At 36.8% G+C, this 25778-nt stretch overlaps 1 protein-coding gene across 2 annotated transcripts in view; it reads left to right on the top strand.

Moving 5' to 3' along the window:
- The window catches only part of CBLB (Cbl proto-oncogene B), a 130023-nt gene that overhangs the window by 84167 nt on the left and 20078 nt on the right, over positions 1-25778 (top strand). For both annotated transcript variants that reach the window (XM_059494087.1, XM_059494088.1), the window contains exons 7-13: positions 1590-1727; positions 3263-3350; positions 5678-5809; positions 9516-9719; positions 17306-17491; positions 21916-22281; positions 24055-24149. In XM_059494087.1, the coding sequence (XP_059350070.1) occupies positions 1590-1727; positions 3263-3350; positions 5678-5809; positions 9516-9719; positions 17306-17491; positions 21916-22281; positions 24055-24149 (1209 nt within the window). The remainder of the gene's footprint in view (positions 1-1589; positions 1728-3262; positions 3351-5677; positions 5810-9515; positions 9720-17305; positions 17492-21915; positions 22282-24054; positions 24150-25778) is intronic.

The following is a 25778-nucleotide window of genomic DNA, read 5'->3' as shown; positions in this document are numbered from 1 at the left end:
AGTTAAACTGAGCTTTTACCACTATGTCACTGTTGTCCTGGGGTTTTTTTCTTCACTTGGCAGAAAAATAAAATCAATAATGGATTTAATCCTATATTACTTATCATTTATTTTGCAAGTTTTATCTTACAATTATGAAGCCTTTCCCTAATTCTCCTTGTTGAAGCTTCTGCAGAAGGACATAGTTAAAGTGCATTGCTTTGAAACTCGTTAATGAAGTCTACCAACAATTATACCCACATTCTGTACTTGGTTTCTTTCAATTTTCAGCAAATAGTATACTGTATCTTAAGTTACCCTAGTAGTCAAGTCCATGCGTACAAAAATCCTGTGATTCTAAGAGAAAACTGCTGATTTTTAGCTTGATACTCATGGACACTACTACATAAGTCCAATAGGTTGGTTTTGAAAGCATTTGATACATTTAGTATTTTCTCTGTTATTGATCCTGATGCTGTGATAGAAAAATTAGCCCATGTAGCTTTTATGTTCCTTGTAAATAGACAGTTTTAAGGTTGCTTTCTATTGCATATCATACTGCATACTTTCTGAGTTGCTTAGGTGAAATGCTGGAATGGGAAAGAGGGGATATGAAGTGAAATTTCTTCTTTGATCTGACTAAAACATCCTGCAGATTACAAGATTCTGTTCAGATTAATAGTTAGTACTTCAGTGTTATGCGGGCCCTACTGAAGGTTGTAAGAGCTCTGACAAACTTCAGAGAGGCTTAGATTTCTCAAATTAGTTTGGAATGAAATAAAATATTGATGTGTAATTAAGAAAAGCTGCTCTATAGTACAGAATTGAGTTTGTGGTCTTTCACTGTGAGATGCTTTTCTCAGGGAGGTTTTTGCATGTGAAATGGTGTCTGACATGAAAGGGAGTAGAATTTTTAGCATGAAGCTCTATACATGCCCAATCCTGTTGCTTGTAATCTTCCTTATTTTCTGATTGTGTGTGCTCTCCGTCTACATTATGTATACTTTCAGCTATCACCTGTAACACAGAGAAATATTCAAATCTAAGTCCAATTGTGTAGTTAATATTTGATTTTTCTGAAACAGAAGTAGTATTTCTTTTGTTCACCTACACAGGCTCACAAGAAAATACCTTTTTCTAGTAGAGTAGGTTTTATCATTCATCTTTCCTGTTTCTGTTGCACTTAAAGAGGCTTTACATTTTTCCATCCACTTGTTCAGGTGATGGGCCTGCACATGCATAAAAGGTGTCTGTTGTAGCTGTGGAGACTGGATCATATCATATAGTCCTCTTGAAGAGGTTTATGGACATGTCTGAGTGAAACTGCTCAGGGTGAATGTGCAGCTTTCACTCTGAGAACTAAAAGAGAAGCAGATGAAAAGCAGGGGGTAGGCAGCTACTCTTATTTTATTTCTGCCCATGAGAAGCTGACAGTGTAGAAGAGACAATTTTATTTAAAATTCTACAAAGAACATGGCAGAATTGGGAAGCTTACCTAAATGTTCAGGGACCTAATTCAGTGTCTGAACCAGAGGCCACAATGGCTCTCTTCACTTCTTTTGCTGAACTCTGAATCACACTGACTTTTCATTCATCCTGTTTTTATCAAGCTACATTTTCAGACTGAGTTGCACTCGCCTAGGCCAGTGGGCCATTGGCTATGTGACTGGAGATGGGAACATCCTGCAGACCATACCTCACAATAAGCCTCTGTTTCAAGCTTTGATCGATGGCAGCCGGGAAGGATTGTAAGTACCAATTCTTACAGCTACCATGGCTGTGAAATCCTCATCTGCTTGTTCCCTATATGCTTATATGGGTAGTTAAAGATGTTTAAAACAGAGAAACTGCATATGGTGCTTAGCGTTCTTTCAGAGTTTAAGGACCATTTATTTAATTCATTTAAAAAATGTTTGTTTCTAGTTAGTTCCATTAACCAGGGTTACTGAAAGTTAACCAAAGTCATATCTTGTAGCAAATAAATTCCTTGAGAAATTAAAATGAGACAGCTGTTGCATTGATCCCTCCTTCCCCCCACAGCCCCCCAAGAGTCCCAAATGCACTTAAAGCTTATTGAACAGTTACTACTTCCAGTTACTCATGTGTCCAAATGTGGACAATTATTTGAAAGCTATGTAATTGCTTTTTTATATATTGTGCAGCCAGAACATTTTCCACATTCTAATAGTTTACTGAAAAGATTTATAATTATTAGGGAATGTAAGTTTGTAGGGAGAAGTAGTACATTTTTGCTAGGTTGGCTGAAGTAACAGAAAAATATTTGGTGTCAGAATCTTTTCACTGGAATACATGTTTTGGTATAGCCAATATAAATATATATAATGTGAAAGAAAAAGGAAAGGCAATTGATCAATCCCCAAAAGAAAAAAAAAGATTGATAAATCTTTTGCAGTCTTGTAATTTTTCTCAGTCCTACACAGTCTAGTATTTTTTTTCAGGTGTGATGACTTCATACCTGTAATAAAAACACACTTATATTGGTAGTGTTTCTCTCTGACAAAAACTAAGCAAACAAAAGCTGGATCTGAGAATATTTTATGCTGAGTGATGTTTTTGTACCTTATAACTTTTTCATAATGTGACTTAAAAATATATGACCTTTTCTGAGTTATAGGTAAAATAAACCTGAATACAGAACATCTTAGGGTTGCTGTAATATCATTTAACCTGTTGTTAATTTCCCACACAATTGAAATGTTCCCAGTGGTTCTTGCCTAATGTCCAGTGTGCATCAGAAGTTCTCAGTGTAGATTCTTGTCATAATATACAGAGATATGTACATATATATTATTGTAAAATATATAATATTATATATATATCAAAATACAGATACACACAATGTGTTACCTTCTTTTCTGCAGCTTTACTTGAAAGAGTCTAAAGAGTCCTGAGCATGATGTTCCCAGTGGGAAACCACTAGGAAGGATGAGTTCACTGTGAAACATGGATCTGAAATAATACTCTTTTGGGCTACCTCTAGAAGGTTATCTGCTAATCAAAGCTCAGATGCATGCTAGTGGTAGCTATCCAAGTGATGTCAAAATCTTTCCTCTGCTTTTATAAATATGCTTGAGCATGTGTCAAAATGAACATGTAGCAGTTCAGTTGCACTCAAAAGATAAAATAGATGGCTATGGAAAGATGATTTATTTTAGTTAATGCCTACTGTAACTTATTCTGCCCCCTTGAAATTTTGTAAGTATGATTTAGCTAATAAAGCTAAAGAAATGTGCATATTTATAACAATCTTCTTGTGACGCAGCTATCTGTTCCCTGATGGACGAAGTTATAATCCTGATTTGACAGGATTATGTGAGCCCACACCACACGATCACATAAAAGTCACACAGGTATGTTGGCAGAGTTTTGAGTTACTTTGTAATCTTCACTTCCCTTAGTATCTCATCTAGCAGTAATAATAAGCTTTTATTAAAATGTGAGTAATAAGTTCATCAGAGAGAAAATGTGCTGTTGATAGAAGGGCTTAGGGGAGGAACAGGATAATAATCCTTTAAACTGTAGAGTGCATGGTGATGCAGATGGCATGTCTTGGAATGTTTTGTTTATTGTGAGCCTTTTCCAAGTGAGAAGTGTTTCAAATAGCTACTAAAGGTTTTTCTGATATTTATGTAACAGATTTATGTAGCTTGTTTTTTCCTTGCTAATAACAAAGGGGAATACAGAAACAAAATGAGGATCAAATAATAGTTTTGAAGCCTGAATAGGAATGATATAGTTGGTTAGCAAGTCCAGGAGGAAAAGTTCATACATCACAAAAATACCAGTTCCAGGGTATCCAGTTATCTCCTTTCTTCTTTGTCTATGGTGCAAATTGAAAGAGAGATCAGGGAAAACAGCGTAAGTAAGTAAATGCCTCAACAGAGTCACTTTGCAAAGAATTGCACAGAAAATTAGAATATGTAGTTGTGTTTATAGTCTTGTTAAGTGATGATGTGATTAATTCTGCAGATATTTGATAGTCAAGTAGTAGGAAGTAACGCCCCAAGACAAATACTTGATTAAAAACGGTGCTGAAATTAACACTAGAAGGTTAAGGAATGCTGTGTAGAACATTTTTCCTGATGAAAACATCTGGAAGACTTGGGGATATGTTCAAAGAAAGCCTTGATACAAGCGCTGCTGTTCCAGATGGTCTTCTGTTTCTTCAAATCAAACTGGATGACCTGCTGAATCTTCTGTACTTCTGGGTGCTCTATGTGAATTCCACTCCAGAAGTATTTTAGAAAATAAGTATTCTTTACTATTATATATGATTCTTTGCTATTCTTTACTGATAATATCAGAAATAGCGTTACAAATATATCTGTTTTGTAAGTAAGAGAATTCCTAAAAACAATTGCCTGGAGACGACCTGAATACTTCCACTTCTCGGACATCCATCTTTTCCTTCCAGTCTTAAGATAATAATGAAAGAGTAATGGAGATTTACCAGGTATTTGTGGAGTGCAGAGTAATGCTTCAGCCCATATCTTCAGTTTTTCTCCAAGAAATAAGAAGCAGTACATAGTTATCGACTACCTTGTTCTTCACAAGCCAATCATATTTTATTTTGAATCCACTGAATGAATCAAGTTATTTCTGCACATGTATTTATGAGGACATTATTAGCTAATTCTGATGGTAATTCAAAAGAGTCTGAATTATGTGAGTCTGCCTTAAATAATATATAACTGAAGAGGTTTAAAGTTGTCAGTATACCTCCCTGAATGATGAAGAGATGGTATGAAGGTGGCTGCAGGGCTAGATTGCTGCAGATGGATTCCTTGCTAGAGCTCCACCATAAGCATCTTTAGTACACTGACTACAGCTGCAGATACAAGCTCTCTCTTTTGTTTTGTCTTTTTCTTAGCCTCATGTCCCCTCACTTCACTTAGCAGTAGCTGCTTATTTTCCCATGATCTGGATTGTACTTACTTTAGGCTTTCAAAATTTGGTTTTTCAAGGTTAAAAAAGCTTATTTCAATCCAAATGCATTTAACTGTCAGTTACCCAACAATAACTATTTCTAGAACACTGTCCTGGACTTGAGTTTTGTCTATTATTTATTCCTTCTAATGGTGGTGTTCTACCTTCCTGTCAGTCTCGTAAGGATGTGAAGTACTGAATAATCTGTGCATGACGTTGCCAAGTTATCCTGCAGAGTGTTCTTTCCATACTTCCTTTACAAGGATTGTGTACTTTAACAAACTGCTATACAACATCTTTCCTGTAGGTAAAAAAGCCCTCTTGCTTGTCCATTTTCAATCCAATAATCTTCTTACCCCTAAATTCATACCTAGAAATTAAAATCCCAGTTTTGTTCCCTTTCTTCACTTAATGTTTCACTTAATATGTTCATTTCCTTCCTTTTATCTGCAACCAAAGAAAAGTAGGATTTGTGCCTTGCATAGCAGCCACATATAACAAGTCTGTACAAAATCTAATAGGCACAGATATTTTTAACACATTTTGGTATGTATTGTAGTATATCACAGTTTGGAAGAAGCAAAAATGTAAGCTGTTTCAGTAACCTTAGTGTGGCTTTTAGACAGAGCAGTAGCAAGAGCTTCCTTGATTAATTAGTAAAGCAGATTGGAAAACAGGGCATTTGGAGAAGTATATTCTTTGTGAACAAATCATTGGAAAGAAATAATTGTTTGACTTTCTTTTATTACAGGAGCAGTATGAATTGTACTGTGAAATGGGTTCCACTTTTCAGCTGTGTAAAATCTGTGCAGAGAATGACAAGGACGTGAAGATAGAGCCTTGTGGACACCTTATGTGCACTTCTTGTCTTACAGCCTGGCAGGTACTGTCACAGTTTAGTTGGTGGGGAGGGAATGGATTTCTGTTACCTTTGTGTTTACAATGTGGTATATGTTTACTTTTCCATGTGCAAGGATGTATATATTTAAAATGATAAACGTCCTCATTTTTCAAACCAGAACTCTGTGAAAAATAAAGCTCCAGGAGTCTTTGCAGTCTGGACTCATAGTCTTGCCAAGGCCATTTGCTGACTGCTGCTGAGTGGAAACTATTTCCTGAGTCCAGCACCTACTCAGACAGTAGAAGCTGGGTATTTGGTGCCAATTCAGTCTGGGAATGGATAACTGACTAGACAGCATTTTATAAGGAGAAGGGATGTCTTTGGTGAGAGAAGGATCCACTCAGTAGTGGAGGTCATGAATTGACCTGTGGAAAATTAAGCTTTTAGGATGCCTGTGTTTCACATTAGTAGCATGCAAAGCACTGAAACACCTAGATGGCTTTAGATGGTTGTTGGACTAAGAGATTGAATGGAGGGGAAACTCCCTTCTCTCAAAGTCATTTATAGAACATCCAAAAAAACTGAGATTTCCTGGTGACCCAGGTTGGTAGGTTTTGTCCATCTTGTTCATGGATCCACCAGTCTGTGGGAAAAGGGAGAATGGGCACCCTTAGTTCAGGGCAGTTGACCTAAAAAACAATGTCTAAAGCTGAGGTCATTCCTCTTTACAGTGTGCATTCATCCCTGCCCCTTCTTTCGTATCTATATTTTATGGGGACAAGTAAGGTTCATCCACTTCTCAGAGAGGACTTTGTTCCACACTTAATAATCAGTCTTTGCTTACAAATGTAGTGAGAAGAGTAAAAAGAATCCTTGAGTCTAGTCCATTTTGGACCTGTTTTTAAATTAGTTCATCCTCCATCAATGTGTTTTCACTCTTACATTTGTGGCATGTCTTCAAGTACTATAATTTTCCTTTTCTAATTAGGACATTTTCTACCTAATTAAGAAAGCCTCAGTGGCAAACCAACACAATATATCAGAAGTATAATTTGAGTTTTTCTTCCATTAACAATAAAGGTTTCTTGAAAATGAAGTACTCTCAGTTTCCAATTTTGTGTTCTTGGTGAAATTTGAGTTTGATGTTCCAAACACAAATCTTTCAAATTGGCCATAGGTCAGAAATTCATAGGAAATTCCATTAGAGGCATAACCACAAAAGGATATTTATTTCACTACTAAGCAGCTGCTGAGCTGGAACAATGTTTCTCATTTCAGGAGTACCCTTTCTCTGTTCTTTCAGGTTTCATTCTGAATGACAGACTTAGAGGTCTGGCCACATAAATCACTGACTTAAAAAACTCTGAAAAATTCCGAGGTGTGTAGTTTTGTTGGTTTTGTTTGCTTGTTCATTTGTTTTTTGGCTGAGCTGACAGGGCTAAGCAGAAGGACTGTAGTTGTTGTGTTTCTAATTGTTGGGTGGTGTGGTGGGAGCATGTTGCAGTCTTAGGGCAGTGATGTGCTCTGCTTCTGGAGACTTGAGAAGCTGAGGTCCCCAGTACTTGGCTATGGAACAGGAATTCAGGAAGACAATGGCAAGGCATTTTAGGCCCAGAAGACTGACATGTTTGAATGCACCAGGTTTCATCAGAACATAGCTACCAGCTGTAATTGGTCAGGTACATTTCAGACTTCATTACAAATTCAACTTTTGTATAATTAGTGAGGCAATGAAGAGGTATTACACTGTAACAGCATCAGCTGTTGTGAGCTTCTGGTGGGTTAATTGGCAGCATAATGGCTCGTTAAGCATCCCTCAAGAGATGTAATACAGATGTTTTCACTGACCAGAAAAAAACTGAGTAAGCAGCATCTGATCTGCATAGAATACTAAGGATGATTGACCTGTTCACCTCTATGGGGCTCAGTCTCTCAAATAAGACTTGGTTTACTTGTTTCCTTTATGCATTACACAACAGAAGTAAAATGTCATTTTATACCACAGAAATCTATTGTCTGAAAAGTGTATGTTTTCTAAAAGCATATGGGCATATAGACTGTATTGTAAGGTTAATAATAAGGTTCTAAATAACCTTTCTGAGGGCATGGGCAGGTGTATGTATTAATATAGACATCTCATGTATACAGTCATACTGCTGAATATGAGTCTGATAATGTGTTTGATTACTAAGGCTTTTCCAAAGAAAGGATGGAAACTGCTAGTGCAGAACACAGGTACAAGGAAGCCTTGAAAACTAAAAGCTCTGTGCCTCATTGATAAGGGTTTTTTTTTTAGAAAATGAAGCTCTAAGGAGTTATGTAGAGTGAGGGAGGACATCTGTTCACGTGCCTGTGACTACTTCAGTAGGACTATATAATTTGAAGATGTTTTCTGAGGCACTGAAGTTGACTAGTTAGTGTACTTATGGTGCTGAAAGTAGAGTAGATGTGTCTTTCCATACAAAATCAAAATCCAGTGCTAATCCTGCAAGTGATGTCAGGAGACAATAATTTACACTTATCTGACCTTGTGATATAGCTCATCCAAAGACTGTAAAATCATTTGTCAGTTTAGTAAGACTGCCAAGTGTCAAGATAAAAATAATGCTAGAAAAAAGTTAATGTTGTTTTTGCATCTGAGAAATCAAAAGCCAGTGCTTGCTTGGTTATATTTCAGTATAAGTAGGTTTTTTAGAATTAAATTTTGGTGTTCATATCTCTTTAGCTGTCTGTCTTCCTGATTGCAAATACAACACCATGTGATTTCTGATTTCTCTTTGAATTATCTTGAACTTTCAAAGATTCATGGTTCTCCTGGGTGTGGTTTTGTTTGTGGTTTTATTTGTTTGGTGGTGGGTGGTTTTTTTTGTTTGTTTTTTTTTTTTTTAATTCAAATCTATGTTTTGCTTCTTGATGGAAATATTTCTATAAGTCCTTGAAAGATTTCTCTGATTTTTGCTCATTAATAATCTGGATCTCAAGGCTTTTTGTTTATTTTTTATGAGAAAAAATACAGTTCTGAGATAAGTAAAAGGAATTGAATATGGCTGCTTGAAAATTATTGAACACATACTGCTTTAAAATTAAAATTCAAGTAGTTCTTTTTTCTGATAATATGTGAAAATAATTGCATGTTTTATATAATTTATTGAAAATGTAGTTAAGTTCTGATTTTTTATCTAAATGTGAAGAAAACTGTTTATAGCTTTAGATGCTCTGAATACTGGCAATGCTGCAGCTGTGATGGACTGAATATGTTTTTTTCCAAGAAGAGCTGCATGCCATAAAGCTTGCCTGCATTTCCTAACATTAAATGAATAAGAAATACTTTATGGTTAATATAAAAGGTATATAATAAAATGCATTATCTCTGTCTACACACCTCACCTTCTTTCTCTTGAAGAAATAGCAAAATGTATGCCTGAAAGAAAACATGTTACTTCCTGACCTGTAATATTAAGACTGATTTAGTGCTTTGTGGAGATAATAGTTACATTTTGATTAGTCATTTTTAAGTGAAGCTTAGTCTATTGAAGAGAGAAAGCTTTAAATGTGCAGTCATTTTAAGATTTACTGTAGTTAAATATTTGTTAATCTGTTTCCTGTTTACTCCAGTCCTTCTTTACAAGCTTTTAGAGACTGCTTGAGGATGTTTCTGTGTAAAAGGTATAAGTTCTACTTTTAAAATTATTGCTGGTTTTGTTTCTTTTTTTTTTTTTAATTTATCTACGTTTTTGTCTTACTGTAGGAATCAGATGGCCAAGGCTGCCCTTTCTGCCGCTGTGAAATCAAAGGGACTGAGCCAATCATTGTGGATCCTTTTGATCCCAGGGATGAGAATTCCAGGTGCTGCAGTATTATGGATAGCTTCAGTATGCCCATGTTGGACTTGGATGATGATGATGATAGAGAAGAGTCTCTAATGATGAATCGTTTGGCTTCGGTCCGAAAGGTAACTTCTCAAACTCTGCACAGCAGCTAAACCCAGACATTTGTAAACAAATGCCTGTAACTTTAAACAGGGACAGGTTGCACTTCATGCTCTAGCTCACAGCACCTCACTAACAGTTGTTGGGTTTGAAAAAACAAAATGTGTCAATACAAATGCATTAAAAAAAAAATTCCAGATTCTCACCTGATGTGAACTAAGATAACTTCGTTTATAATGGGCAAAGCGTGAGTTTGCACCAGCTGAAACTCTCATCCAAACTATGCTGTATGGACAATTCCCTGAGCTTTTATTTGTAAAGAACAAATAATTTCCTATATGCATTTGTTTTCTGCACATGTGTGTACACATGCATAGAATGTTTTAGGATTAAAGTTGAATTTCAAAACAATTTTCAGTATTATTATTTTATAAAAGTGAACTCGACCTAATTCATACTGCACACAAGTAGCTTTTATTAAGTTTCATGTGAGTTGTCTACGATTTTTTTTTCTGTAATTTTTAGTATTAAGTACTCTTTACTGGGAAGAGTATTTTTGAGATTATCCATAGTGACTGTGTGTTTTGGAATGTTTTTTGTGCTGAAAGGGCTCTGTGTTAAATTCTGAGATCTTTTTTGCAGGAGATTTTATTACAGATAAATAAGCACTATCATTGACAGAAGTTTATTTTATGGTGATAGTTTTTACTACTCTATTTTAGCCTGGAATAGATATTGTCAGAGGATATGTGACACTGATTTTGACAGAGCATTTACTAGATTTTTCCTTATACTAAGGTCATCTAGATTGAATTGTTGTCTTGGAATTAATTTTGTAACATCTTACTTTTCCATTTCCTTATCATTGTATTTGTTTAAAAAAAAAGTGTTCTTTACCCTCATATCTGAGAATATCTGCCAGTTAATATACATGCTTCTGATATCCTTCCTAACCTCTTAAGGCTTATGAATCATTCTTGTGTTGTGTATGTAATACAACATGCTCTACCCTTGGGAACAGTTTATCCTTCCTGCCTGGACTTAAATTGCAGTCTGCAGCATGACCTCTGTGAGATAGCCTTGAATTGATGGGCTTTTATAATGCTATCACTTCCATGATAAGGCAAGAATGCATTCTGCCTTTATCAAAAGAAGGAACAATAGGTTTACTGTAAGATGTCTTCTTTTAGGTATCCACCAAGTGCTTGAGTGCTTTTGGGTCTTGCTATTTTTTTTCCATTGATTTCATTGCTCAATGAAAGAAATCTTCACTCTGCCACCCTCTTGAAGTTTATTTGAAATTGTTGAATTATTGTGTCATTTGGTGATTTTTAGCTGCTGTTTTGTTAAAATTGTTACCATTGATTTTGCAGTGATGGTCTTAACCATACCACCTGTAATATGTCATTGTTTGTATATACTTTTTGTTAGCAATGTCTTCATCAGACTTGCCTATTTCTTTAACTATTATTTATTTTTCCTGCTAATCAGTGTATCTTTGGAACCTGCTTAAAGAAATTATATTTTTCTCAGTGACATTATGTAGAACTTTACTCTTTGTGAAATTTGCTTTTGTTTGTCCTTAATGCTGTTCATATGAACAGGGTGCTGCATAACGATGGTGTTGTAGTAACAAAGTTTTTTTAAATTATGGAATTTAGGTGGCAAAGATAATAATTTAGCTCTTGCAGCCAACCTGCTGGCACTGCTGTAGCTTTGTAGTCTCAGTGAAGAAATATTTCAATTCTTAGTTCATTGCATGGACTGTGGTAAGATTTCTCAACATAAATCTGTTAATCCTTGAAAATCAAATGGGCTATATTTGTGTCAAATCACCTGGCTGACCATTCTAAGAAAATTCTGGCTAGTAGTGAGCTGGGCTGTGAAACTCATTAGAAGAGAAGAGTTTCAGAGACATGGAGCTCTGATGAAAGTGACTGTAGGGCTTCACAATGCATTGTGGAAATACTCAGATAACAGAAAAATACCATTTCTGCAGTTTATCACTCCTACCCCTGAACTGTACTCCGAAACTCCTAAGAGGTATCTGAAGTCTCTGAAAGATCTCAGACTTGAAACGGCTTTCAGAAAAAAAATAATCATGAAGCTTCCTAAAGTAATTCCTAAAGGAATTAGTAAGTGGATACACATTAGGAAAAATGAATAGTTCTGGTTCGGTGTTGTGTGTGAGTCAGCAGTAGCAGCAGATCAACTCCAACAGAGACTTTGGAGAAATCTGCTGCAGTTAGGCTGTTTATCTGCCTCATCAATCAGCTTATTTTTTTATTTCCAAATTGTCTTCAGATATTTCTTAATGAAAGAAAGAGGAGGAGTGGTGCCAAAAGCCTCTGTTAATTGTTTCCTCACCGAGAAATTTCAGCCCCGTGGTATCAGATTAGCTAATGCAGTTATTGCCCAAAATGTTCCTCTTCTCAGCTTTTGTTCTAGCAAAGCACAACATTATGAAATGCACATTAATAAAAATGGAGATTACAGGCTCAGGTAAATATTGAATTTTATTTTTTTTTTAATTTTTAAAGAGGGCATTTGAGTGTCTAGTAGAGCATGTTAGTTATTCTATAATGTTTAATGTTTAATTGTCCTAATAAATGAAGAGTTCTCTGTCATTTTTATTAGAAAAAAGCATAATTTGATTTCTTTTAAAAACAAAGAAATAAAATAAGGAAAATGGATAATGCAGGAGTTCTTGCTAAGAGCAAATAATTTTGAATTCATAAGTGTTTAAGGTAATTTTTTGATCCAAATAATATTCCATGAAAACACAGAGGAGGGCTCTACCAGTATAGGAGACTGTGAGGTTTTCAGTACCTTAAAGTGAATTAACATTGTTTATAAACAGTTCCATCTAAAAGGAGATGAAGTTACCCCATCTGGGATGTTAATGTCTTCTCTGAAATTAATTTCCTTGATATCTGAATGTGCAAAACCCTGACTGTTTGACTAATCCACACTGCACTTTAAAATAATGATAGCGAATTGTCAAGGCTGAAAGACAGTTTGCCATGACTAGGCTTCTTCCAGTTGGTGAGTTAGGTCAAATTTGCTAAATCACGGCAAAAGACCTTGGCTCTCAATAAATGGGAAGAGGCTGTTTTCATTCATTTCCATATTATTAAGTCTACTTTTTTCTGGTAATGGAAGAAGGCATGTATTGCATAGTAATTATGTTATTAATTTCACTGTATAAAATATAAAAATATGTAAAATAAGACTTGAAATACATATCCATATATTCCTTCAGCAGTACCTGGACTGATATATACATATCACTTCCTATGTAATGGTACACCTGTTTGGTGGAATGTGTTAAGATCATGTCACTCAACAGGAGTGACTTACTTAACTGATTACTTACTAGTGTTTGCAGAGTATAAATGCTGGGAGGCAGTGTGCCTCCCCTAATTATGGATTCCCTTGGCAGTGTGCTGCTGACTCTGAGACCTCACTGCCTCTCCCTCCTTCACATGCATTTTCCTGGGCCAACAAAGAGAAAGGGAATAAATCTCTTGATTTAAAAACATGTTTACAGTCATCAGTGTTAAGTGATGTACATTTATATCCTCATTTAAGGTTTTAAGCTAAGATAATACAGCTCTTCCTAGGTCACAGCTTATCTTAACAAGAAATAACAAATATGTGAGTTACTCTCACCTGATTATAAATGAAGAAACTTCAGAGAACTACTTCTGGTGTAGATCTGCTGGGATCCTCTTAGATGTCTCATGCAGTTTGAGTTTGCTCCAAGGACATTAACAGGGAGGGTAGTATTCCTCAATGAATCAATCATTGGGATTTATGTTGAGAATGCTTTTCATATGCACCTATCTGGCACAAAGGTATTTGAAAACTCTTGATTGAATAACTTGCCTGTTAATATCTCCATCAGAAAAAAATTGACTGGAAATTGTAATCAGTGTTGGAAGCAGGATTTTTCTTCAATTCACAACTGCTAGGGGCAAACTGATACCAGTGTACCCCAGTAACAAATACGTCTGATGGAAAAACACAAGTGTGGTCCCTTCTGCAGTACAACTGCAAAGTAAGTCACAGCTGCTTTTCCCTTGGCAGCAGTCACGCCAACCAGATGAAGTCCATGTTGTTACAAAGGAGTCTGTGTTCTTCTCCTTAATTACATCTTTATTGCACAGGTCTCTGTGTGGTGCAGCAGAGCCCCTTTTTACACTGAAGGTCTGTCTTCTGTCACTGCCAGTTCATTTGAGCTAGTTTGTGTCTTAATCACTTGCTTGTTTTAGCTTTTTGTCACTGCTCTCTCTCATTGCCCATTTTTTCCCAGGATATAGAAAACATACAAAAACCTCCAGTAGGTGACAAATGGGAATTTTAGGAGAGTAGAGTGCCAAAAAGAGTAGATATTAGTGTGTCTGTTAATGCCTTGGCATCCACATGAGATGCCTAGCTGTATCCACATCTTGTTGGCCTAGCTGTCACTCATCAAATGATGCAGCTGGACAGGTTGTATGGGGGTGGACTGAAAAATATGGCATTTTCTTATTGGGAATATGATGGAAATCTGATACTGAATGCCAAGGAAAACCTGTTTGCTGCTGTGGAATATTTGGTTTTGTTTTATTTTTAGTATCGGTGGATCCAACAAAGAATTATTTGTCCCAGCAAAGCTTTTGCTCTTACTTCAGCACCAAGTGGTGATACAGATTAAGCTTCCCTGTAGGGGGAGAAAAGCTACTTTTACTTGCTGCTATTTAACTTTTTTTTTAATTGTGCCTGATAAGTTACTCTTTAACTTGTTGGCCATAATCAATTCCCTTTTTGAAATCTGTGGGGATCACAGTATGTTCTGTTGGCACTGTGGCTGTACTATAGCATAGTAGTCCAGGGGACCGAAAAATTACTTTGCTATTTTGAAATAAGACATAACAAGGCATGGATATAAACCTAAATTCAAGTCTTCTCACACACTTTGAAAGTTTTCCATTTAATTTTGTTAGTTGTGGTTTACTGTCTGTGGAATGTCATAGAGGTAGCCAAATACCAAGCTAATATATGGAACTAGAAGTTTATCACATGCTTCATTGGGTTTAAAAGCATGTCAGGGTTTAAGTATCTTGAACTTTTAAATGAATGGGTTTTAAATGTGAATATTCTATGATTTTTGTCTCTGCAAAAGCTAGACTGTTGTTGCAGCAGGAGAAAAGAAGTCTGACATGGATGGAACCAGTGAGCACGCTGAGGGAAGAGGGCATCATTTAGCCAAATGATTTTTTTAGAGCAGAACTGTGTAAGAGAAGTTTGCCAGATAGAAACAGGGGTGTTCTTAAAATGATATCACAACAGTGCTGTTCACTTAGCTGGAATTTGTACAAATTCCAGGCAGTCTCCCATTTGAGACTCTCAGGTTGCTGTCTCAGGAAATTGTGTTAATTAGTTTGATGATGCGACAATTAGAACATCCTAAATTCCGTACAAATGTTTCCTGTCCAATAATTGGTTTTTAGTATTTCCTATATTTCTTACTCTTCGTTTCCTACTCCTATCACATATATGATTGCTCTTCTGGAACAATTCCTGCTGGCTGAAATGCATTGTTGTGCAATACCATTAAATGCTGAGACTTAACTATATCACTCTCATTTATTTCAAATAATTGAATCTTTTTGGAGGTGTGACCTGCTTATTTGGTTCTATTTGAGATAATTTGGGAAGCAAATTCATTTTGTGTCTGCTGAAGTCAATCCTTTGAGTATACTGTATTGCATAGTTCTTGGCTTTCAGGAATGCTTTATGGAGTTGTAACTAAACTTTGAAAACTAATGCTGTTAAATGATACAGTGTTTATTATGCTGTTTAACTGATAGATGCCTTCTGATAAGGAAAATGAATTGACATTCAGTTTATAGTAATTCTATAATTACAGTTGCTCAGGCATGCTTACAAGATACATATCTTGCTTAGTTATTCAGCATTCCTTAATGTTGAGAGGCTAAATGCTTTGGTAATTTATGTGCTTATCTTTGTGGTCTTCCCGTCAAGGACAGGGTCATTCACCAGTTAAAGGAAACAAAGAAAATTTAAAGACTATTCAAAGCATTTAATATGAATATTGAGCCCTCTTCATTGAAGGGAGAAACTGAGAAACTTCTGGTAGCCATGAAAACCACCAATTTTAAACTGCTCTGTCTCTTGAATTTGAATGTTTATTGTGACATTGAGCTTGCACATGTCAATGAAGTGGAGAAGACTCTAAAGAACAACCAAAAAAATCATCCTGATGATGGAGTTGCACATCACCCTTGTAGCTTTCAACATCTTCTCACTCCTCTCCTGTTTTTTTGTGCACTGTTGACAACAATACTGTGGTGGCTTCTATTTTTGAAGGAAATGTGGTAGCAATCCCTATTGTATAGAACAGGATATTAAACTAAGCTGACTAAGCTGTAGTACAGAGCATTGATAAGGATCCATGCTCTAGATCCTTCTCCTCACTCTGCTTTTGAATTTATGAAGTGTCCAGTTTCTTAACATAATGATTGTGTGTAAAGAAAGGTAGTGTTGCTTATTTGTTTTCTTGTTAAAGAACTTTCTACTCTCCTCCCAGTTATCACTGTGAGATGTTCAGCATTCGTGAGAAAAAGCTTATGAAGAGAGGGGGAAGTTTATCCAAGGGGTTTAGGCCGAAGATGGGTGGTTTGTTTGCCTCTGTAGGCAAGCTGTGATTTGAGAACAGTGGGATGCCTCAGTGTACTAGAGGCCCAAAGCTGATCATTGGTGGGAATGTCCTCCTGCTACTTGTGTCTACTCCTGGGGAAAGCACAGAACAGCACAGACATTCAGTGAGTTCATGGAAATAACTTGAACAAACACCTGAGCTCTGTTTGTTAGAACTGAGCCAGATGAGGGGTAGGGACGAGTTGCAAAATTGGGTGGAGTCCTATTCTGATGAATTTGAAAGGACAGGTCAGGGAAAAAAGTAATCATAATTTGTCCCTGGAGAGGGAAGTTAAATGTTTGTGTTGTTAGTTCAGTATTTGCTTAAGTGATTAAATTGTTCTAAAATTATTTTTATAATCCCTTCATTTTTTTTTGTTGATTTTGCTTCTTTCCCTGATATCTTGCTGGTGACTTTGATTGGTAAATTTTCAGAAGACCTACATTCTGTTTTGTATGGAAGGATGATTTGAAATGGGCAGTAGGTAGTAGCAGGCAATATCATGGATGTCCAGCTTTTCAGAGTAATTTGTAGAAATTTAGATTGAGTACTCTCTATTAATAAAAAAGTCAACAAGGGTAGCAGTGCTATGATAGAATTTATTATTTTTTTCCCTTATGTTTGGCAGTTATTGTTAGGTTTTTATACAAATTACAGTAATATATATCCTTTTATTTTCACCACAAGTTAACATGGGTCTTAATTTTGAGATAGAATGACTTGTAGACTTCTTTTTCAGTAACTATAAGATGAGCTCTACTGTCCAGATGTCCATTATGAAAAATGACTATTATAATTGACTCTTAGTAAGTATCTGAGAAGTATCAAATGTTTTAGTTGGGGAATGGAAGTTGTACATTTGATCATCAGGTAAAAGATAATTTTATTTTTTCTCTCCTGAAGTGCAATGACAGGCAGAATTCACCAGTGACTTCCCCAGGATCTTCCCCTCTTGCACAAAGAAGAAAACCACTTCCAGACCCCCTGCAAATCCCTCATCTTAGTCTTCCTCCTGTCCCTCCCCGTCTGGATCTGATTCAGAAGGGAGTAGCACGGTCACCGTGTGCCAGCCCAACCGGGTCGCCCAAGGTAATTATTACTGAACCTTTATTTCTGGATATAAGAATGCTTATATTTTGCATTTGGTTTTTTCCAAGGTGAGCTTCTTGTTTGTTTTGTAAAGTGGACTGTTTCAAACCTTTCCATGGATATTGCTTTTTTCAGGATTTTGCTCTGCCCAAAAGAACTTTAATTCCTTCTAGTTTAAAGAAACTTTAGATTAGATCCATATTAATGAAGTCTTGTTTTTCCATAATACCTTATGTAGTTAAATATTTCTGGCTGCATGTATTGGTCAAAAATGACTTCAATTTGTCTGATGATTATATTGTACTTGGTTATGGTCAGAATTTGAAAGATGTTACAGTAATGGATCAGTTCTGTAACAAACTCTGATTAATGAAAATAAATAGAAGCTAAACTTTCCTGAAAATAGATTTAAAGGTCATTATCTCATTAAAATTATATGTTTTCCTTTCATGATGATTTATGTTCAATTTCCACAGTGTCCTTACAAGAAAAATATGTGCAGATGCACTGCTTTCAAAACCTTAAATGGCATATAATAGGACTCAAATTTCAAGGGAGATAATAATGGCTCTATAGCCAATAAGCCTGTATGCCTTGTTTTGTAAAACTAGTGATACTAAAGATTCAATGATTTTTTGAGTAGATGAGCATGAACAAGAACAAATACTGTTTGCTACTCTCTGTAACAAGTTGATTGTTTTATTATAATTGCTGTATAGAGAGAGTGAATTAGATTAAAATTTTTCATTTTTATATGATTAATTCAAATTCAAGTTCAGGACATGACTTGAAACACATGTACTTATAATAATCCAGTTTGAAGTAGCTTGCTTCTTTTGTCAGATTTTTACTTTAAGGTTGAAAATATCTTTTTAAGATTTTAGTGGCTTGCAATTTAGAAGAAAAGATAGAAGTTTGAATACTTTCTTTAATCTTCTTTCTTAACTTCTTATATTATGCAAAGGAATTATAACATATTGAGGATATACACCAAACATATCCCACATCCATTAAAAACTAGCTCTATAATAGGCGTTTTTTGCAGGGTTCTTGGTTTATAAAAGAAATTAAACCAGGAAGAGCACTGATGCTGCTTTGAAATTTGAAAAAGCATTGAAAATGCTTTTTTTACGTGAAACTTTTCCTAGAAAAAAAATTGTGGGGTACAAGGGAAACAGGATGGGGGCAACAAAGAATAATCTCATACATTAAAAGATTTTATATTTAAGAGAAAAAAGATTATTTAGTCCTGCCAAAACTATTCCTTCAGGAAAAAAACCCCACTTTTCTATTTTGTTCAAGTTAAATACTAGAATTTATAACTATAAGGTATAACAAAAAATCTAGATCAGGGTATTTTTTTCCTGTGTTAACAGTGAAAATAACTATTTTACTTGACTAGCAAGTGAGTTAAACAGTTCTTTATTTAGTTTACTTCCTTTTAATATACATAAGCCTGTAGGTAGAATAACTTTATTTTCAATTCAAGTCACGTGTTGAGGTGCTGCTTGAAGAATAGTGCTGGGCTAGCCAATGAAGTGATAGCAAATGCTGTTCTTACTAAAAAGTTCAGTGACCTCCATTTCTTTAAGTGGTAATAATATGCAGGCTTACCAAAGTCCAAGAAAATTATACATTCCCAGGAAAATAATCTTCCCTGTATTTCTTATGGTAGCTGTAGATAAAACCTTTGTAAAACCTGGCCCAACTATTACTTTGTAAATTGCCATATGTAATTCAGTCATAATGAAAATGTTTTGGTTTTGTCAGATTTGTGCAGCTATGAGGTTTTTTTCCTGATAACCTGAGTTTCAGCTTTTCAGTATTAGCATACATAATTTTAGACCACATTTAACCATTTATGATATAATTCAACTCTTAAAAACCAAGTATTCTGACAAATGTTGCTTGGAGATAAGCTAATTGCAAGTAAAACTATAAACTAATTGGGCTGCTTCCTGAAAAACTGAACTGCAATTCAAACAGATTTGGCACTCTAACACAGTGCATGTAAAGATTGGAGTCATCCCTAGGTATATAATTTAAAATGAAACAATTCTTTCTTCTTCCCCTTGCTCTCTAATCATTGCTTTTTGTGCTCATTTGCTGTCAGCAAGTTACTCCTCTGGGATTTTATTTTGTTTGGGGTTTTGGGTTTCTCTTCCACATCAGGAAGCCTGTTTTTACCAAACACTCCACAAAATTCAATTCAGTAGATGAATAAGTGATTCACATGATCAAAGCAAAGGACACTGGATAAAACTATGGGTCAAATAAGTCTGCCTGAGTTAGCTGTCATTTCTGCTTTCCACACTCCTTGCTTGGGTTACTCATGCAACATCAGAAATGGGGGCATGCTCTCTGAAGGGCCAGGCTGGCTGCAGAATGCCGGCAAGGCCTGCATTTAACCTCCTGGCAAGTACTGCTGTGGGGCCAAGAAAATAGCTCAGAAATGATGAATCCGCACTTGGTCACTGAAATAAACACCGGCAGGAGATTTCTCCTTTTTAATGACTTTACTAAAAGTGATCAGCTCGGGTGGGGAGAACCCATGGGTCCACGCTTACTCCACCGCTGCTCCCAGGAGTGACTCAGAGGAGAAGGAAGAGTGCAGGTGTGTCCACTGCTCTGTGGGCAGAGCTGGGGTTCCGTCCACCGGGAGCATCAGGAGATTCTCTGCTTTCTGCTTCAACATTCGAGGTCCTCTGTCTAGCCGACATCTTTGGGTTAGGGTGAGGGTTAAAAAGGGCCTTAGTGGACATTAGGTTCTGTTCCTCATGTCTAGACATCACTTTGATTCATCAGTTTTGCGTTGACTCGTTGTTTTAAGGGTTTTTGGCTAGGTTTGGTGAGGGGTTTCTCCCATTGCATGCTGGATCTGATGTCATTTGCACGCTAACTCGATGGCGACACCCGGCAAAGGGGGAATTCTTAACTGTGAAAAACGCCAATCACTTGTTTTTAAAATTTTTAGAAGTTTAATAGTAATAAAATGGTTAAAAAGAATAGTAACACTATTAGGGTAATAACAATTTGGACAAATTGAATTAGGACAATATGAGACAATAAAAGCAAAGAATTACAGGCGTCCGGGTACCTTTTTCTGGGCAGCAGGAGCCCAGAAAAGGACCCCTGCTAACAAAGGATTAACCCTTAATGACAACAGCCTGTTGCATATTCATACACTTCATACATGATGCATAAATTCCATTCAAACACAGGATTTTGTCTGGTCATTGTCAACTTCTTCCTTCTAATCCTAACAGTGCCTTCAAGGCAGGAAGAAGTTAGTTTCTTCTGATAAGAAGGCAATAAATTCGTTTCCCTGAAATATTTAGGTGTCCTGTGGCTGCTATCTGGTGCGAGTGCCTCATTCCTTTCTTTAAAAAAACCCTACTAACATAGTTCTTATTTTAACAAATTTTATAACCTAAAACTATATTTAACACAGCACTTAAGAGAATTAATACAGCATTTCTTTCTAACACAACACATATAACATTCATTTTAATATTTGCAAAAAGCCAATCATATAATACATGAATTTTTTACATTAACCATTCGCGACAGGTAGTGTCCAGGTTTAGAGCAAATTTGGGGAAAAATCCCCCAAAGGAGCTCTGGTGGGAAAAGCAGATCCAATCGTCCCAATCGTCCCCTCCCCCCAACTGGTCCGGGAGGAAAAAAAATACCTCCTTGGAGAAAGGTGGAAAAAAACTGTTTAATTTGTTAATTGTTAAATTGTTAATTAAATTAATTGTTAAAAAACAATAAAACCAACACAATATCAAACAATGAGACCCCTTGCTACTCTAAAAGAGATGACAAACTGAGAAAACCCTGGGCTGAAGCTCAGCTCACTCAGTCTCTGATCAGTCCCTCAGTGCTGGAATTGTCGCAGGCCAGGCCCGGCCCGGTGGGCCACAGGTGCAGCTGCCGGTGCTCCCCTGGGTGTCTGAAAGAAAAAAAAAACCAGTCCAGGGAACTTCTCTGCCTCAGCTAGCTAAAACTAACTAAGAGCAAAGGAGAGGTCTGTCCTGTTGTCTGTTCATCCACAGACAACACAGTCCAGGAGCAGGAATGTGGAGGAGTGAGCGCAGTGTCTGAAACAAACTGCGCGCTCCTTCTCTGCCCCCTTCACTCTGTGGAACACTCTTAAAGGTACAAAACTTATTATTCAACATAAACAGAAAGAGACGATTGGGGATAAAAGCATCATATAGTCAACCCAGGACATTAGTTAACGAAAACCACAGGTGATTACAATAACAAACAGTTAGAACTCCACTCTGGCAGCAACTGGCCCAACCTGTGAACTCTGCAACCTTTTAAAAAAATGGCCAGCTGTTCTACTCGTAACAGTCACGAGCAACATTCATGCCTCCGCATAACTTAAATTTTTTTGTAACTTTTGTGTCTTTCAGTCTTCTCCCTGCATGGTGAGGAAGCAGGACAAGCCTTTGCCAGCGCCGCCACCACCCCTGCGAGACCCTCCTCCGCCGCCGCCGGAGCGGCCGCCGCCGCTGCTGCCGGAGAGCCGGGCCGCCAGGCACCTGCACCCGGCCGAGGGGCTGCCCGCCCGGGAGCAGCCCGTGCCCCTCGAGGCCTGGTGCCCCAGGGACGTGTTCGGGAGCGGCCCGCTGGCGGGCTGCCGCGGCGGGGGCGACGCCTCCCCCAAGGCGGGCCTGACCGCCACTGCGAACGTGAACGGGAGGCACGGCCGCGTCAGCGCGGAGCCGGGATTCATCAGGAAGCACAGGCGGCACGAGCTGCCCGCGGAAAGCGCCAAGGTATTTCCAGGGAATCCTAAATTCACACCCTGCCGCAGCATTGGCTTGCACTGCCTAGCACACTGTTTATATTGGCCAGTGCTGGTTTGTGGTTTCTGAATCTTTTCTGCTGATGCTTAAGAATAAGCTGCTCGTAAATTATTTGTTAAGTGCTGTAATTCATAAAGCAACACTATATGAGGGTCTGAGTTACAATTGTCACATAAAACTGTCAAAAATATCTTTGAGAGAATATTCTAGAGGTGCTATATTCTTCTAACAAATAATCATTAAAACAATGTATCCATGTATGCTGTAATAATACAGCATCTCAAGTCCACTTTGGAACTGTCATGTGCCCGAACTGTGTGTGCATTTTCTGATGGAATAGTAGGTGATCCACTTATCTCTGTTGTAGATGAGGTGAATTCTGGCATTTTGCAGCTTCAGGCACTTGCAAAGCCATTTACAGCTGGTCAGACTTAGCTTTGAAAAGAGATCAAATGGTGATGTCCTAAGAAAAAATTCCTAGTTCCGCTCTAATCATTTTTATCAAAGCAGTTCAGTAATTTATTCATAGAGATTATTAACTCAAAGCTCCTCTCTTTGTTTTTTTGAAGACTACACAGCTTGTGCAAGACTACATAGCTCTTGCTTAGACTGATGGATTTGTGGTTAAGCCATGGTAGTTAGAAATCTTTTTTTTCATCTATTTGCTTTTTCCAAGACCACAAGCTATTTAACCTTTCTATCTCCAGTTAATTTTTTTTTTTTTTTTGGTATGTGCATGTATATGGCAAGTATATTCCCATATATATATATAGACGGAGATTTTGGTTATTTTGAAAGTATGTTTCTGAAATTGAATTACTATAGATAAGAGGTGTTGACATATGTGATGAAAGGTACTTAAGTCATCTATGATGTTATATATAATTAAATTATTGTTATATAATGCTTTTCTCAGCATTGAGACGAAGCACCAAAATTTTTCTTAGAACTAGGCTGTTGTTTAAATGCTGCAGATTTTCTGTTTTTTTAAAAGGATACTGGATTTTTATCTTCAACTGTACCTTCATGTAGCATTGTTGTTGTGGTCTAGCACAATACTGAAGCTGATGGAATGAATACTTCTCAAATTAGAATACCAAGTCAGTGTGGAAGTGTAGTCTGGAGGAGATACATACATAGATCTTTAACCAAGTACTGCTTGAACTGTCATCTTCAGGTTGTAGATCTGAACCATTCAATTAGAGGAAGCAACCCTGAATTACCATCTCAGGCTATATTTACATTCATGAGGGAAACATGGAATGAATTTTCTTCCCTGATTCATATATCAATTATAATATAAACGTTTTGCTATTGGTAGAAGCCAAGAATTGGAAAGACAATCCTGTGGGTAGAGGATGGATTCTGGCAGGCGCTGTATCACTCTTTTAATAATTAATATGTTCAGCATGATGTACCCGTTGCTTTGCCATTACACTTCATCTCTCTCACTTTGCAATCTTGAAATCTTAATTTTCCCCCAAGCAGTTCAGCTGTAACTGAGTGTCTGTCTAGTTACTGTCATGTGAAACTTCTTTTGGTGAGGTTTTAAACTAACATGTTCTACAGCTCCAAAATGGGGTGAAAGAGGCCTCAGAGTCACTTCAGAGACAGCTCTGTGGTGTGAACTCTTGGGAAAGCCTTTACCCACAGGCTTCTCAAGGTCTCTTGTATAATACCTAGTTGATGAATATCCATGGTGATAGGAGGAGATACTCATTGTAATATTTGTGTGACTTTTAGGTTTTTTCCAATGGTCATCTGATAAATGAAGAATATGATGTCCCTCCACGGCTTTCACCCCCTCTTCCAGCTGGCTCTGTCATCCCTAGTATAAAGTAAGTTAACTTTATCTCTAAAAGAAAAGTGCTAGCTAATGTTAGGTAATAGCACTGACTCTCTGGTGCTAAAAGAAAAAATGGGGAAAAGAAAGAAATTAACTAATGTAACTTCATTGCTTTCCATGAATTTTAATGTGCCTTGACAAAAGAAGCATAAATGGTATTGATTAAGTGGGAGCAGTCCTAATGTTAATTGGCCACAGCATGTTTGTATAGGGAGAGAGGGTAAATTGTGGCAGATCTTGCTCTCAGGCTCTCAGGAATTTGGCAGTGAGAGCAGATACTTTCTGGCTTGGCTTCTATTACTACAGGAGAAGTGTGGTCAGAGCTATTTGTCACAGGAGATGACAGATTCTAAGGAGAGTGCTAGGGCTAAAAAATGTGTTCTGTCACTGTTCTGCCCCTAATCTAGTCAGACTTTCTGGGCTTTCAGTACATGGAGCTTTATCCAAGGTTCACACTATCATCTCTTATTTGTTGTGGCTAAAAAACAACCAACCAAACCCAAACCATTTTATATAATTTTAAATATGATCAACGTTTCTGAGTTCCAGAACATAGGAAGATTTGTCATTCCAAGCGCAGACTACTGTTAGTCTTCCAGTAAAATGACTTTTTATTTTTAAATAAAGATGTTGCTGTCATAGCAAGTATCTTCAGACTCTGAATGACACAGGATTTTGTACAGAACTAGATATATTTTAAGTTGAAAGCTTGGAAGTCCTGTAATGTGGTCTGTCCTTATTTTGTGTTTTCGTAAGGAAATTGGATCATTTCACAATAATGCTATTCTACTTCTTTCCAATGTTCTGCTTGTGATTCTTGCTGTTAAATAATATAATTGGACAGTCAGTTCATATTAGTCCTGAGAACTTTCTCATTCCATTTTTGTGTTCAGTTAGCTTTAATAGAGAAGACAAATACATTTCAGCATTTTATTAATATGCTGGGTTTTTTCTCACCGAGCCCTACAATAAAGGTGTAGTGGAGCATTGACTTTTTTATTTAGAAGCCTATTTTCAGGTGGAGCAGTTGCTGAGGTGAAGCTCTCCATGCCTGTTCTCAGTTCAGAAGAAAATTTTAGCCTGTTATCCAGACATACCTGTAATGAAATGTTGGTATGTAACCTGATTCAGGTAGGGTCTCAGAGTACCAGTTGGATGCCTCATGTAATCTGTTCCCTTCTTAGTCTGCTTATTTCATAACAATGAAATTCTGAAGAGGGAAATACTCTAATTTCTGTGTGTCATGGCATGGAAAAACATCCTACTTCATGAGAATCCCATTTTTTCACTCAGATACTTGCAGATGTAACTTAGAACCAAAGAACAGTGTATACACAGAACACTAGAAAGTCCACACAATATTATAACAGTATGTACAGGCACAAAATCCCTGTCAGGCCAATCCAAAGCTAGAATGTGTGACTTCTGCTTGGTCAAAAGAAATTCTTTTATTAACCAAAGATTTCTGAATAGAAAACTGATGAATTCCAGGAAGAAGGAAAAGCCTTCATTTGTGAAAACTAAACTCTATTGATTTTTGTGGAAAAAGTTAACTTTCGTTTCTGTTTTGTACTTACACCTTTTAAAAATTGCACGGGCAATTTTAGATTTTGATTTTTAA

This window comes from Ammospiza nelsoni, chromosome 2 (genome assembly GCF_027579445.1).
Source record: "Ammospiza nelsoni isolate bAmmNel1 chromosome 2, bAmmNel1.pri, whole genome shotgun sequence".
NCBI classification, from domain to species: Eukaryota; Metazoa; Chordata; class Aves; order Passeriformes; family Passerellidae; genus Ammospiza; species Ammospiza nelsoni.
Note: the sequence above shows the minus strand (reverse complement) of the source record. Positions and strands in the feature narration are given on the sequence as shown.